We start from the raw sequence: 15,707 nt of genomic DNA, 5'->3' as shown, positions 1-15,707 counted from the left end.
ATTTTAAGCTTTCAAGAAAAGAAAAAAAAAAACAAAACCCCAGATTATAGGTACCAAAACTGAAATCATCCTGATTTCAAAACCTTTAAGATCAAAACAAAAAAGTGAGCTACTCTGAAGACATAGTACTGAAAATGAAGAAACACAGGAAGCAAACTGAATGTTGATTATGTCTAGGGTGCTCAGTTTTTCACTCCAAAAGTAGGACAAATACGTTGGGGACCCCCTATGGCAATAATGGGGCCACCTTTGTGATCTTTCAGAGGGCAGGATATGATGAAGTTCACATTCCACATGGTTATGAGCCTCTGATACATCATCAACATTTCAACCAACACTAACACTCTAAAATGTCAACAGGGCAGGGAATGCTGGAGCAAAGGTGGTGAAAGAGAAGCTATTTGTGGCCTTGAGAAGCATGGAAGTTAACACACCCAGCTTTGCTAAGGGAGCTTCTAGAACACACACACAACAAACACATTGGCAAATGAGTTTAAGCAAGTCACACCTATAGCAGACCCTTAAAATAAGGGTCTACTGTCACAGATTCACCCACGATTCTTAACAAAAGGCTCCATATCAGCCAGTAAGAACTTCTGGTTCCAAGAGAAACAGGAGGCAGGAAGTTCAACAGTGGGAAGCTCTCCCGGCTATGCAGAGTAATGGAAGAAAAGGAAGGAAGATAGTTAAGCTCCTTCCTTACAAGGGTTGAGTTTCCAGGCCGAGTCCGAGAGGGCGTCATCCCTCCTACATCCCAGTCCTGCTAGTGTCACTGTATGACATGTGCACACAAATAACTGTTTCAGAATGAGTAAGTTCAGTGACTCCTAAATACCACTGGTACCTTTTTAAGCATATCTAAATTCTGTTGGCATTAATAAAAATACAGTCTTCTGAAAACACTGCTGCTTTCTTAGCAGCATTCATAGATATATTCTCAAGCCAGTTACTAATAAAATAACTACTATCAAGTGAGGATTTGAAACTGAAGTTAAAACAAGGTCTTCAAATAAAAACCTGATACATGGAGTCTAGAAAAATAGTTCTGATGAACCTATTTACAGAGAAGAAATGGAGACAGAGACATAGAGAACGATCTGGTGAAAACAACAGGAAGGAGAGCGTAGGACAAACTGAGAAAGCAGCACTGACATATATATACTACCATGTGTAAAACAGATATCAAGCGGGAAGCTGCTATGTAACACAGCGAGCCCAGGCTGGGACTCTGTGACGATCTAGCGGGGTGGAATGCAGAGGTGAAGAAAGGCTCAAGAGAGAGGGGATATATCTGTGTATATATATGTTTGTGCATGCACGTGTGTGAAGTTACTTCAGTCCTGCCTGCCTCTTTGTGACCCCATGGGCTGTAGCCCACCAGGCTCCTGTCAATGGCATTCTCTAGGCAAGAATACTGGAGCAGATTGCCATTTCCTCCTCTAGGGCATCTTTCCCACTCAGGGACTAAATCAGCATCTCTTATGTCTCCTGCATTGGCAGGCAGGCTTTTTACCACTGCTGCTGCTAAGTCACTTCAGTCATGTCTGACTCTGTGCGACCCCATAGACGGCAGCCCACCACGCTCCGCTGTCCCTGGATTCTCCAGGCAAGAACACTGGAGTGGGTTGCCATTTCCTTCTCCAATGCATGAAAGTGAAACGTGAAAGTGAAGTCGCTCAGTCGTGTCCAACTCTTCGCGACCCCTTGGACTGCAGCCCACCAGGCTCCTCCGTCCATGGGACTTTCCAGGCAAGAGCACTGGAGTGGGCTGCCATTTTTACCACTAGCGCCATCATATATAATTATGACTGATTTGCACTGATGTAAAGCAAAGACCACCAGAACACTGTAAAACAATTATTCTCCAATCCAAAAGAGAGGAAAAAAAAAAAGACAGAAAAATAAGAATCAATCAGATTTGAATAATAGGATAACTGAAATAAAAAATACAGTAGAGGAAATCAATACCAAATCACATGATACAGAAGAACAGATGAGCAATCTGAAACATAGTAAAATAAAAACCACCCAATGAGTACAGCAAGAAAAATTTTTTAATGAGAGGAGCTTAAGAGACCCCTAAGACAACATCAATGTACTAACATTTGCATTATATGGGTCTCAGAAAGAGAAGAGAGAGAGGGAGAGAAAAATTATTTGAAGAAATAATCACTGAAAAAATCCTCTTATCTGGGGATACAGGTTAGAGAAAGCAGGTACAGGAAGCATAAAAAAACCTAATAATAAAAAAATAACTTGGACCAACAGTTTGGTGATTGTAGAAAGAAAACAAGAGGTTAAAGGAAGAGGACTGAAACCTTCCATGGTGTATGTTTCTGTAAGGTATGATTTAAGACTTTTTCCCCATTTTTATTAAGCATTTTGTTTTAAATCACAAATTTATTACATCTTTACTATAATTCAAATAGAGAGGTGACTACATAACTCTTTTCCTCTTTTCTTTCTGTTTTTTTTGGCTGCACTGTGCAGCATGCAGGATCTTAGCTACCTGACCAGGGAGTGAGTGGCCCCTGCAGTGGAAGCTCAAGAGTTTTAACCACTGGACCACAAGGGAAGTCCCCATGTTATTTTTACAACCAAGATTTTTTTATTTTCTGAAGGAAGGAAGAAGGCTGGAGTGCTTCTGCACGGTATGTACAGAGTTGCTGTGCTTAGTTGCTCAGTCATCTCTGACTCTGCGACCACAGGTACTGTAGCCCGCCAGGCTCCCCTGTCCATGGGATTCTCCAGGTAAGAATACTGGAGTGGGTTGCCATGCCTTCCTCCAAGGGATCTTCCCAACCCAGGGATGGAACCCAGGTCACCCGCATTGCAGGTGGATTCTTTACCATCTAAGCCATGAGGGAAGCCCAAGAATACTGGAGTGGGTAGCCTATCCCTTTTCCAGGGGATCTTTCCAACCTAGGAATCGAACCGGGGTCTCCTGCATTGCAGGCAGACTCTTTTCCAGCTGAGTTACCAGGGAAGCTGGCACAGGCCAATCAGTCAGGCCCCAGAAAAAACATGGCTCACTGGAAGTTCTACCACCAAGTTCTACCACCTTCCCCTCACTCTGTGAAATAAAAAGGTAACTGAGTACAAAATAACTGCCTAATTAAACTCAGATGCCAAGAGAATATAAAACAAAATACACATAATACTGCTTACATTAGTCTTCCTCCCACCTTTTGGTGGCCCCAGGTCACTTGCACAGATGAGATCAGCACTATCTGCTGAGTTTAAAAAAAATTATTTTTATTTATCTGACTTCATCAGGTCTTAATTGAGGTATGTGGGATCTTTAGTTATGGCATGCAAAACCTAGTTCCCTGAGCAGGGATTGAACCCAGGCCCCTGCACTGGGAGCCCGGAAGTCCCAGCACCGTCTGCTTTAACTGACTTTGAGCTCACACCAGCATCTCTAAATCCCTTCAAACTGCATTTGAGTCTCCCAGGCTGAATACTTCCATTCAACAAATGCTCCACAAAACCGAAGGAGAGAACATGCCAGCATTTCCATCCTCAGGGCTCTGGGCAGTCTCATGTGGAGGAAGGCACACTTTTTTCATTAGGCTAGCTGGTGCTTTATTGTCGTGGGTCCCCTACTCAAAGAACCAATTCAGTTTCTGTTCTCAGTGGTTCTTGTTTTTATTTTTATTATTTCTTGGCCTTAGGATCTTTCTCTTACCATGCTAAGCACTGGGCTGTGTCTCACACAGGATACTTTTATTTGAAGGCATGAAAGTGGGCTATGTATTTATGTTTGTCTTGTGGGACCAAGCCCTTAGCCTGTAAGATCTGAAGCTATCTCTGGGTAGACGGTGTCAGAGTTGCATTGAATTGTAGAACACACAGCTGGTGTCTGAAAATCAGTGGTATGAGGGAAGCCCCCTACCCTACGCTCACACACCAGTGGGAATTATCAAGTGTAGGAATTTAACTCTGTCTCCCAATGCCTCACCTATACCTGCCCTAATTCTGGCCTTTGTCACAATCATTGCTCATTTATTGGTCTGTGTTACCGACCAGACCTAAAGGTAAGGATTTCATATCTCTGGCAGGGTCTCCAACTAGATCCCTGAGATGTGTCCCATGGCAGCAGTTTGTCTTGCTGACAAACACATGTCTTGGCCATTCAGAGACCCCCATCCAGGCTTCTCTTCCCAGATGATGGGCTAAACTGGGGAGGTGGATTAATAGAACCAAGCCACTTCCTGAATCCAGTTCTACCCTGTGCAACTCAGTCTAACTAGTGTCATAGTAACACCAAATCCAGGCATGTAAAGAAGCAAAAAGTTCTATTTCTTCTCACCTACACATGCACATATTCCCTTCTCTTTAAGACATGGCCCACTTAGTATCACTTTGAGGCCTTGCAAGAAGTGAAAAGTAAAAACAGACTATAACTCCACTAGGGTTAGTGATATACTCTGGTGGTCCTGGCCTGGAAGGAGAGATTCTGCTAGGCAAAGTGGGAGCTTCCTGGCAGTGATAGAAAGAAGAGGCTGGCATACACGTGCTATGATCTACACACAATTAATTCCCCCAGTAAGTTCCTTTTTCTCAGGGACCTCCACCTTGACCTGGTTAGAGGGCACACTTACATGTCTCCCATCTTACACATGAGCAAATTTGTCTATGTGAAAGTCCTCTCTGGCTCCCTGTGGTTCCAGGTTATAGCAAAGGAGTCATCTAGGAAGCTCTCAGTGATGTAGAAATTCTGATTTATGGCCCCTGGAATCTGTGATTTCAGTGAGTGCTTAGAGGGTACTAGCCCAATAACCACTAACACCCACAGGTCCGCACTCCTTGGACCAACGATCAAGACCTTATACAAGCTAGTCCCTAACTAGGGACATTTAAGGGACATTTCTACTTGTCTGCGCAATTCCAGCTGAAAGGCATCTCCACCACAGGGTCTCCCCAAACACTCACACACCAGGCAGGATCTACCCTTCTCCCCAACTTGTCTACAGCAGCACTTCTCCAGCCTCTATGTATGTATGGGCCATCCTGTCATGCCGCGATTTTGATTCAGTGGCTCTGGAGCCCAGGACTCAGAATCTCTAGCCAGTGAGCTCTGAGCAGTGCTGTGAGCAATGATGGCCTGCTACACCCCGTAGAATGACTCTACTGTAGCCCTTCTCATAACAGTGCTTCCCTGGGGCCAGGGTTTCAGATATTGTTGGCAACACCTCCTGGAATTCCCTTAAAATCAACAGCAAGCAGGAAGTCTAGCAGAACAAACTTTGAGATCAACATAAAGCACTTCCTAGAGCCTTATAAGCCTCTTATAAGTACTTATTATTACTTATAAGCTTTATAAGTAATAAGCCTGATTACTTATCAGTGTCCAATAACTGCTACCGTTTACTTACTGCCTACGGGCTGCATCCTGTGCTGGGTGCTCTGTGTCACTAGTACCCGGTGAACTGTTACCTCACAGAAAAGCACCCTTTGGTAGGTCCTCAATAAATAGCAGCACTTATTTCTAACTCTTAGAACACACACATCAAGCTTGGAATAGTCCCATTTATCAGCGGGGATTGCACTAGTTACTTTTCTAAATAGAGACAGAAACTGATGAGGAAACTAAGGGCCAAAGCAGTTCAACAACTTGCCCAAGTTAGTGATGCAGCCAGCAAGTACACTGACCTCAGGCTTTTAAGCTCTATACATGTATGTGCCCTTAAGCATGTCCACAAAGCACACCTCCCACTCACTCTTAAAAAAAGGAAACACTGAGGTTTAGGGAGGTGGGGCATGACGTCAGCTGTCTTAGGACAATGACCAATAGGGTGGGAGTAAAACAGGAGACCAGGACTGTGACTTTCAGCTGCTTCTTCTATGCTGTGCTATCAGGATGCCAAAAAGGCTTAACATCTGGGAAAAGCGAGTCTGTCTTGCCCAACGACAGACTTTCCTGACCCTGGGGATGAGATGTCAAGGCCTTCCCAGAAGGGCATGCCTTGGTGACATGATGCTCACGTGTCTTTCTCCTTCTCTGAACTCTCATACTCCAGGAACACGATGTGCTGTGGGTAGTGGCCGCAGATATCCCCATTCACATTCTGGATCACGCTGTAACAGTAGTCTCGGCCAAACAGCTCCAGACACTTCTTCTCAATGCGTTCAACCTGCACAGAGGAGGAGATATGAACATAAAGAAGATTCTGGGATTGAGAATTAGGTGGGTCCTGCCTGCACCCTACTCCAGCACTCTTGCCTGGAAAATCCCACGGACGGAGTAGCCTGGTGGGCTGCAGTCCATGGGATAGCTGAGAGTCGGACACAACCGAGCGACTTCACTTTCACTTTTCATTTTCATGCACTGGAGAAGGAAATGGCAACCCACTCCAGTACTCTTGCCTGGAGAATCCCAGGGACGGGGGAGCCTGGTAGGCTGCCGTCTATGGGGTCGCACAGAGTCAGACACAACTGAAGCGACTTAGCAGCAACAGCAGCAGCAGCCCTGGAGAAATCTCTGGGAATAACCGTTCCCTCTATAATTATAATTCAATACAAGGAAGAGACCTGTTGCTAGGTCATAGGCCCTAAACGTGTAGTTCATGAACCCATGTAATAAACTTTGGTGGGAGCAGGGAGGGACTCTGAAGCCCTCAATGTTGTGATGAAACTGTGTTTCTTAGGCATCCAAAGAGGATTACACCTTTCACAAGATTCTCAAAGGGGTCCACAGCCCCTAAGTATTAAGAATCTTTGCTCTGAGTTATTTTAACCAGCATCAAAATATTATCTTCCTTTGGCTCCAGATGCTTCTTAATTCTCCAGTCACAGAACAGTACCTAGAAGCTCTAATTAGTGTAATGAGTAGAAGCTGCAGACAAAGGTGTCTCCTTACAATTTGCTTATGAAATAGAAGGAACAGCTCCCTTAAATCTGCTCTTATTTTGCTCATTTCAGGAAAGGCCCCCTAGAAGAAGGGCAGAAAACCTTTAACATCTCAACAAGCCTGCAAAAGATCAGAAAGTTTAAGGCCAGCTGGAGTGAAAGTCAGACATAACTTTTTACAACACTGATCTTCATGGGTGTGTAAAATGAAAAGAGGCCCAGGAAAACCACTGACCCTGTAACCACCCAAAAGATCAATGGGGTGGGAAAAACTCACAGGAATGAGGAATCCTCAAATTTCAAGGGACATGAACATCATTAAGAAGCCTATTAAAAATTACAAATTCCAGGTTCCCAACCTGAGAAATTCTAACTCAGTAGGACTGGGTGGGACCAAGGAACCTTTATTTTTAATAAACACCCCAGCTGATGCTGATGGTCTGGAGCCAAACTAGAGTTTCATGGCCCTGCATGGAAGAGAATTCCATTGGAAAACCTGATGCTAAACCTGCCAAAACCACGTGAGGAATGAAAGATGGTAGGGTCAGCAAGATACCCATCAGACTGCCAGGCAGTGCCTAAGATGGAAATGGCGTGACCAGACTGGAAACTTTCCAGGTCTAGCAATAAAGAGACTGAAGGGAATCCCAAGGGTAGAAAAACAGAAGAACTAAGACTTGCTTTTGATAAAGGAATAGAGAGTGTGGGCTGTCTTCCTACTCTATGCAAGAAGGAAAGGGATGGATCTAATTCTAAGTCATGCTGAGACTGCTTAAGGAGGCAACACAACTCGGCTTACCTCTTTGCTCCATTCTGCACCACCCCTCCAGCCCCTTCACTCTAATCTCTATCTGACTTGCAGAAATCCTCTAGCCTTTAAAAAGTCTAGACTTGAGGGCTTTTGTCCCCATACCTGATGCAAGACAATTATCCCCACCCTTCATCTCCCCCTCTCTAATCTCTGAACACGGTCTCTCTGGGCTGATCCCTGACCTCCAACCTTTCGGTCTCAAACCAAAATGTCCCCCTCCTTGCTTCACTCTGACCCCAGTTCCTCCTTTCAAAGTCCAGACCCTGGGAACTTCCCTCTCTTTTCGTCCTCTCGCCCCTGACCTCAGCCTTTCCTCAGTTACTTCCCAAGGCAGGGACCTTCTCTTTCTGCTTACTGCTGCACCGTACTCACCTTAGAGCCGCCCGTCCCACTGCAGTCTTTGGCCCGGTACTGAGTCCGGGAGAACTCCTCCAGCAGCTCCCCGAGTCCTGGCTCCTGTGGCTGTGGGCTGCCCGAAGAAGCCGAGGACCCCGCCGAGGCAGCAGCGGCGGCCCGAGCGCCAGCCATGGCCCAGCCTCCCGTCCCCTTCAGCGCCCCGCGGCCCTCTCAGCGCGGCTCAGCCCAGCACATGGCACCTGCAGGTTCCAAGTACAAGTCCAGAATCTCCACAGCCGCCTCAGCCGCCGCCTTCGCCTTCCACTTCCGGTCCCGCCCCACCTAGACGGATGTTTACTCCGGCACTGACCAATCGGAGCCCAAGACTCGCGTCCTGCCCCAAGATTACCCGCCCACTCCCGACGCGGAGCGGTCCGAGTGGTATCCGGGGAGGGGACTGCGGCCACTCGCGGAAACCTCCTGCTCCGCCCCACGGGGTTTCCTCCGGAAAGCCAGGCTAAACCATTGGGACTGCGTGGGGGGAGGTGGACAGCGCGGGAACTAGGAGGAAAGAACCACGGAAAGACCGCGGAAGAGTGGAACGAACCATTACAGAGAGAGGAAGATGCTGCAGTAGTCAGCCCAGTTTATTCAGGGAAAAGGGAGGCGGGGCGGATGATGACTGGCTTGAATTCTGTGATTAAGAAGCCCCATTTTTTTTTTTTTCACAGACCATTTCAAACATTCACAGAAATGGAGAGAATAGTATAATGGACCCTCATGTATACATTAGCTCATGTCAACAATAATTTAAATACTATCCTGTTTAATCAGTCTTTCCCCATCCAATAGGATTGTTTTAAAGCACATCTCATTATTTAATCTGTGACTACTTAAGTATTTATAACAGATTAGTACTGTCCAGTTCAGTTTACTCAGTCGTGTCCGACTCTTTGCGACCCCAGGGACTGCAGCACGCCAGGCCTCCGTGTCCATCACCAGCTCCTGGACTTTACTCAAACTTATGTCCATCGAGTCCGTGATGCCATCCAGCCATCTCATCCTTGGTCGTCCCCTTCTCCTCCCGCCTTCAATCTTTCCCAGCATCAGGGTCTTTTCAAATGAGTCAGATCTTCACATCAGGGGGCCAAAGTATTGGAGTTTCAGCTTCAACATCAGTCTTTCCAGTGAATATTCCAAACTGATTTCCTTTAGGATGGACTGGTTGGATCTACTTGCTGTCCAAGGAACTCTCAAGAGTCTTCTCCAACACCACAGTTCAAAAACATCAATTCTTCAGTGCTCAGCTTTCTTTATAGTCCAACTCTCACATCCATACGTGACTACTGGAAAAACCATAGCCTTGACTAGACGGACCTTTGTTGGCAAAGTAATGTCTCTGCTTTTGAATATGCTGTCTAGGTTGGTCATAGCTTTTCTTCCAAGGAGCAAGAGTCTTTTAATTTCATGGCTGCAGTCACCACCTGCAGTGATTTTGGAGCCCCCCAAAATAAAGTCTCCCACTGTTTTCCCATTTATTTGCCATGAAGTGATGGGACCATGATATTAGTTTTCTGAATGTTGAACTTTAAGCCAGCTTTTTCAGTCTCCTTTTTCACATTCAAGAGGCTCTTTAGTTCTTCACTTTCTGCCATAAGGTGGTGTCATCTGCATATCTGAGGTTATTGATATTTCTCCTGGTAATCTTGATTCCAGCTTGTTCTTCATCCAGTCCAGCATTTCTCATGATGTACTCTGCATATATGTTAAATAAGCAGGATGACAATATACAGCCTTGACATATTCCTTTCCCTATTTGGAACCAGTCTATTGTTCCATGACCAGTTCTAACTGTTGCTTCCTGACCTGCACACAGGTTTTTCAAGAGGTAGGTCAGGTGGTCTGGTATTCCCATCTCTTTCAGAATTTTTCCACAGTTTGTTGTGGTCCACACAGTCAAAGGCTTTGGCATAGTCAATAAAGCAGAAATAGATGTTTTTCTGGAACTCGCTTGCTTTTTCGATGATCCAATGGATTTGGCAATTTGATCTGTGGTTCCTCTGCTTTTTCCAAAAACAGCTTGAACATCTGGAAGTTCACAGTTCATATACTGTTGAAACCTGGCTTGGAGAATTTTGAGCATTACTTTACTAGCATGTGAGACAAGTGCAATTGTGCAGTAGTTTGAGCACTCTTTGGCATTGTCTTTCTTTGGGATTGGAATGAAAACTGACCTTTTCCAGTCCTGTGACCACTGCTGAGTTTTCCAAATTTGCTGGCATATTGAGTGCAGCACTTTCACAGCATCATCTTTCAGGATTTGAAACAGCTCAACTGGAATTCCATCACCTCCACTAGCTTTGTTAGTAGTGATGCTTCCTAAGGCCCACTTGACTCTGCATTCCAGGATGTCTGGCTCTAGGTGGGTGATCACACCATCATGATTATCTGGGTCATGAAGATCTTTTTTGTATAGTTCTTCTGTGTTTTCTTGCCACCTCTTCTTAATATCTTCTGCTTCTGTTAGGTCCATACCATTTCTGTCCTTTATTGTGCCCATCTTTGCATGAAATGTTTCCTTGGTATCTCTAGCTTTTTTGAAAAAATCTCTAGACTTTCACATTCTATCATTTTCCTCTATTTCTTTGCACTGATGACTGAGGAAGAGTTTCTTATCTCTCCTTGCTATTCTTTGGAACTCTGCATTCAAATGGGTATGTCTTTCCTTTTCTCCTTCGCCTTTCGCTTCTCTTCTATTCACAGCCTTTTGTAAGGCCTCTTCAGACAACCATTTTGCCTTTTTGCATTTATTTTCCTTGGGGATGGTCTTATCCCTGCCTCCTGTACAATGTCACAAACCTCCCTCCATAGTTCTTCAGACACTGTCTATCAGATCTAATTCCTGGAATCTATTTGTCACTTCCACTGTATAATCGTAAGGGATTTGATTTAGGTCACACCTGAATGGTCTAGTGGTTTTCCCTACTTTCTTTAAGTCAGAATTTGGCAATAAGGAGTCCATGGTCATATGAACTGCCACAGTCAGCTCCCATCCTTGTTTTTGCTGACTGTATAGAGAATATAATCAATCTGATTTCGGTATTGACCATCTGGCGATGTCCAGGTATAGAGTCTTTTCTTGTGCGGTTGGAAGAGGGTGTTTGCTATGACCAGTGCATTCTCTTGGCAAAACTCTGTTAGCCTTTGCCCTGCTTCATTCTGCACTCCCTACTTTTGCATTCCAGTCCCTTATAATGAAAAGGACATCTTTTTTGGGTGTTAGTTCTAGAAAGTCTTGTAGGTCTTCATAGAACTGTTCAACTTCAGCTTCTTCAGCATTACTGGTCGGGGCATAGGCTTGGATTACTGTGATATTGAATGGTTTGCCTTGGAAATGAACAGGGATCGTTTTGTTGTTTTTGACATTGCATCCAAGTACTGCATTTCAGACTCTTTTGTTGACTATGATAGCTACTCCATTTCTTCTAAGGGATTCTTGCCCACAGTAGTACTGTTAAAAAAAAAAAGATTAAGGGGCATTCCCTGGTGGCCCAGTGGTTAGGATTCCATGCTTTCACTGCCATCACCCAAGTTCAATCCCTAGTCTAGGAGCTGAGATCCCACAAGTTGAGCAGCAGGTCAAAAAAAAAAAAAAAAGATTAAGGAAGAAAATGTAAGTGTTAAATATACTCTAATTCTTCATGAAGTGACAATTGTTTGTTCCCAAGGATCTAAAAAACTGCAGAATGGGGCTGAAACTAAAGAATAAGGAACAAGGAAGAGAAAAATAGAAAATGAATGAAAAAACATGAAGTAAGTATAGAGCCCAGGGCTGGCTTAGTGTTTGGGGATTGGCTGAGTAGATATACTGTGTTTCTGGTCAAGCAGAACACTAATAGAGACACCAAAGTTACTGAGTTTTGGTCTTTTGCTCTGGCACCCTGGGCAGGAGTGGTTCCAGTATTTTTCATACAAATTTATGTCAGTGTTAGTTGCTCAGTCGTGTCCAACTCTTTGTGACCCCATGGACTGTAGCCCACCAGACTCCTCTGTCCATGGGATTCCCCAAGCAAGAATACTGGAATGGGTTGCCATGCCCTTCTCCAGGGGATCTTCCAAATCTAGGGATGCATCTCGGGTTTCCTGCACTGCAGGCAGATTCTTCATCATCTGAGCCACCAGGGAAGTAATTCTCCCTTTTTTCATCCTCTTGACCATTCACAAGGTTTGGTCAAAAATATCAGTACTGGACTTCCCTGCTGGTTCAGTGGTTAAGAGTCTGCCTTCCAGTGTGCGAGACATGGGTTTGATCCCTGGTCCAAGAAGATCTCGTGTGCTGCAGGGCAGCTAAGCCCATGGGCCACAACTATTGAGCCCACATGCCCTAGAGTTGTGCTTTGCAACAAGAAAAACCACCACGATCAGAAGCCCACGTATTGCAGCTCGAGTGCAGCCCTGGTTCACTGCAACTAGAGAAAGGCCACACGTAGCAATGAAGATCCAGGGCAGCCAAAAATTAAATAAATAAAAATGTTTAAAAAGTGCCAGTACTAGCATGACCCTCAGTCGCCATTGCCTCTTCTGTTCTCAGTGTAGTAGTCACAAGAGATGATGTCAGGTGATGTCTTGGAGCTGGTTCTATTCTTCTATTCTCTTTTCGTCCTTTCAATCAGAGAGAAACCATCTGTTGGCTGATCAGTGGCTCCCTACGTGCATTTAAAACTTTGGGAGACCCCAGATTATTAGGGAGGCAATAATAATTACTAGAAACAAAACAATAGTCATGGTTTGGAGAGTACTCCTGAGCCAGGGTCCCCATGATCCAATCCAGCTAGAAAATTGGGGACGTCTTTAAACCAGTTGACTTGTTTATATATTTTGTGTAACTATGTCCCCCTTCCCCAGAAATGTTTATGCAGTGAGCTTGTTCCAGAGAAACAGAGGTGTTAGAAATCAGAAGAAGTTTATGACAGCCAGAAAGGACAAGATCACCAGCATCAAAGCCAGTCCAAGAGTCAGTTTACCCTTCTTTGTAATGACCTGAGATGTGTGAACAATTATCGTTTCAGGCTAGAGCAAGGCAAAAGGTGGAGAGAAGAATCATGTAAGAATTCGAAAAAGGATGGTAAAGGAAGAAAGGAGGAATGGAAAGAAACGTTCTTAATTTGACTTCTTGGAAGAAAGCAGTCTACCTCAATGTTGCCTACTTCTCTCCATAGTCAATTGGATTTTGAGGTCTCCACGTTTACACAGGGCTGAGTGTTAGGTGGGGTCTTCTTCAGTTGTGAAACACTGTGTACCCAAGTTGTGACACCCTGTAATTCGACAGTGATGATAGAGGTCAAGAACACTCCATAAAGTCCTCTCCAGGAATCTCATCTTTGTAAAAGAAACAAACTAAAAAAGTAAATGCCTGTAAATGACAAAGGACTGTAAAATGCCCACGACTGAAGATCTGATGAGAGTTCATTACAATGGAATCAACAAAGAAATTTGATTATTTCTGTGACACCCAATATTTTTAAGATAATAACTAGAATTATGGCTGATAACTTTATAGAAGGCATATCAGATTTATAGAAAGTTTATAATTCCTGGAACACTTAGGCTAATAATATACTACCCACTACAGTATTCTTGCCTGGAGAATCCCAGGGACAGAGGAGCCTAGTGGGCTGCCGTCTATGGGGTTGCACAGAGTCGGACACAACTGAAGTCACTTAGCAACAGCAGCACAAAGATAAGCTAAATATCACTTGGCAGTGTTTCCTTTGTAATTTAACATATCAAATAAGCCTAATTACCTTAACATTTTTCTTTTTACAAGGACAGAGAATCAATATTCTAGGGGTCCTTTGGAAAATCCCAGAGTTGGTTCCAGGTTAAAAAAAATTAATTTAGAATTTGATTTGGGGTAAGTTTGTTGAAAATATTAATTCAACCAAAGTAACATGTAAAGACTTTGAAGGCAAGCACAGAAAGTTACAGGGTTGTAAAAACCCTAAATCCTTAGTCTTTTAATATTCAGGGTTTTTTATTTGCAGATTAACTGTCTTAAAAAATAGGACTAGGCTTTTGTGCGTTCCTTGGCAGCACATATACTAAATTAGAACAATACAGAGAAGATTAGCATGGCCCCTGTGCAAGGATGATATGCAAATTTGTGAAGCATTCCATACTTTTCTTGTTGATGTCTGACAGAAAACAACAAAATTCTGTAAAGCAATTGTCCTTCAATTAAAAAATTAAGTGGCAAGCAGCCTGAAAAAAAGAAGATTTATTAAAAAAAAAATATGACTAGGCTTTTGAGAAAAAATAAAACTGCTAATAATCTCGAAAACCTTGACATATCAAAAGTGTTTATTTTTTGGCATTACATATAATTTTAGAGTTCTTTCTCTTCATCAAAAGCATAGTCTAAAATAATTGGCCTCTAGTGCCTATCATTCTTTAATAATTTTGCAGTGCTGTTGTTAAAAATTGTCAAATTTAAGTATGATAACTCTAGTAACTAAAATGTTATAATCTAAGTACACATTATAAATAAAACAGCATTTGACAATAAGTTAAAATTTTTTGTACAGTTGGCAAAAGGGGGGTGGCTGGTATTAAGTTCCAATTACATTATAGAATAGAATAATGAATTTTTTGTGGTTTGATAAAGAGAAGTTACTTTTTATTTTGATAACTTCATTGGATTGTCAGGCAAATTGGAAAAACAAAAATCAAGTGAAAAAGCCCTCTTTGTAGCTGATAAGACAGAGCTGGTTTGGTTCAATAAGCAATGGGCTCCATGTCTGATTTTATTTGAGCTAAATACAATTTTTCATTGAAAAAAAAATATTGAGTTTCCTTAAGATAAAGATAATATGAAGTACAGTAACTATTTTGGTAAGACACAAAATCTTTGCTTTCCAGGCAGATTATTTAAAAGGTACCTTTTCTCACCCATAAATATATACTACTTTCCTTTTATAAAGGTGTTCCTTATATTATTTCCAGTAATTTTAATTATGCATATGTTTTAGCATTCTTAATTCCTATTGAAAACTAAGAAGTAAGCAATCTGTTACATTAGTATTTTGTGGACTGGTAAACTTATAAATACATTTCACAATTTCTGGAAGTTTATTCTTCCTCATAATAACTTTTTCACTGTGGCACAAAATACATTTATTAACAGAACCAAGTATCTTTAGTTCCTCTGTAAAGGAAGCCAAAGTGGATAAACCTATGTCCAGAAGTTAATGTTTCAGTATTGTATCATATTTGGAAATGATCTAGATAGTCAGTGAATGTCTATCATTTAGCTCATCTCAGTATAACTTCAGGGTTTCAAGTTGTCAAAAAAGATTTTGGAAACTGTTTTTAAGTAGACATACCATTGTTGTTTGGTCGCTAAGTCGTGTCCAACTCTTTTGTGACCTTATGGACTATAGCCTTCCGGGTTACTCTGTCCATGGGACTTCCCAAGCAAGAATACTGGAGTGGGTTGCTATTTCCCTCTTCAGGGACTCTTTCATACCCAGGGATCAAACCCACATCTCCTGCAATGGTTGGAAGATTCTTTACCATTGAACCACCAAAGATGCCAGACCTACCACAAAGCATAATTATTGTTGAAAATTTCATTTGTAGGGAATTCCCTGGCAGTCCAGTGGTCAGGACTCTTTCATTGCCCTGGCTGGGGTTCAATCCTTGGTTGGAA

The 15,707-nt window shown here is 43.1% G+C and overlaps 1 protein-coding gene and 1 non-coding gene across 4 annotated transcripts in view; one reads left to right on the top strand and one right to left on the bottom strand.

Moving 5' to 3' along the window:
* Positions 1-8,330, bottom strand: part of MTMR14 (myotubularin related protein 14) — a 44,052-nt gene extending 35,722 nt beyond the window's left edge. For all 3 annotated transcript variants that reach the window (XM_040246102.1, XM_040246104.1, XM_040246103.1), the window contains exons 1-2: positions 8,036-8,330; positions 5,989-6,137 (exon numbers count right to left, since the gene is read on the bottom strand). In XM_040246102.1, the coding sequence (XP_040102036.1) occupies positions 5,989-6,137; positions 8,036-8,191 (305 nt within the window). In that variant the 5' untranslated portion in view covers positions 8,192-8,330. The remainder of the gene's footprint in view (positions 1-5,988; positions 6,138-8,035) is intronic.
* Positions 8,331-14,076: 5,746 nt separating this feature from the next.
* LOC120868495 lies at positions 14,077-14,182 on the top strand. Its single transcript, XR_005722238.1, has one exon. It is a non-coding gene; the product is annotated as a U6 spliceosomal RNA (small nuclear RNA).
* Positions 14,183-15,707: the final 1,525 nt, after the last annotated feature.

Source organism: Oryx dammah, unplaced genomic scaffold (assembly GCF_014754425.2).
Source record: "Oryx dammah isolate SB20612 unplaced genomic scaffold, SCBI_Odam_1.1 HiC_scaffold_9, whole genome shotgun sequence".
Classification (NCBI taxonomy): domain Eukaryota; kingdom Metazoa; phylum Chordata; class Mammalia; order Artiodactyla; family Bovidae; genus Oryx; species Oryx dammah.
This window is presented reverse-complemented; position numbering and strand designations above follow the sequence as displayed.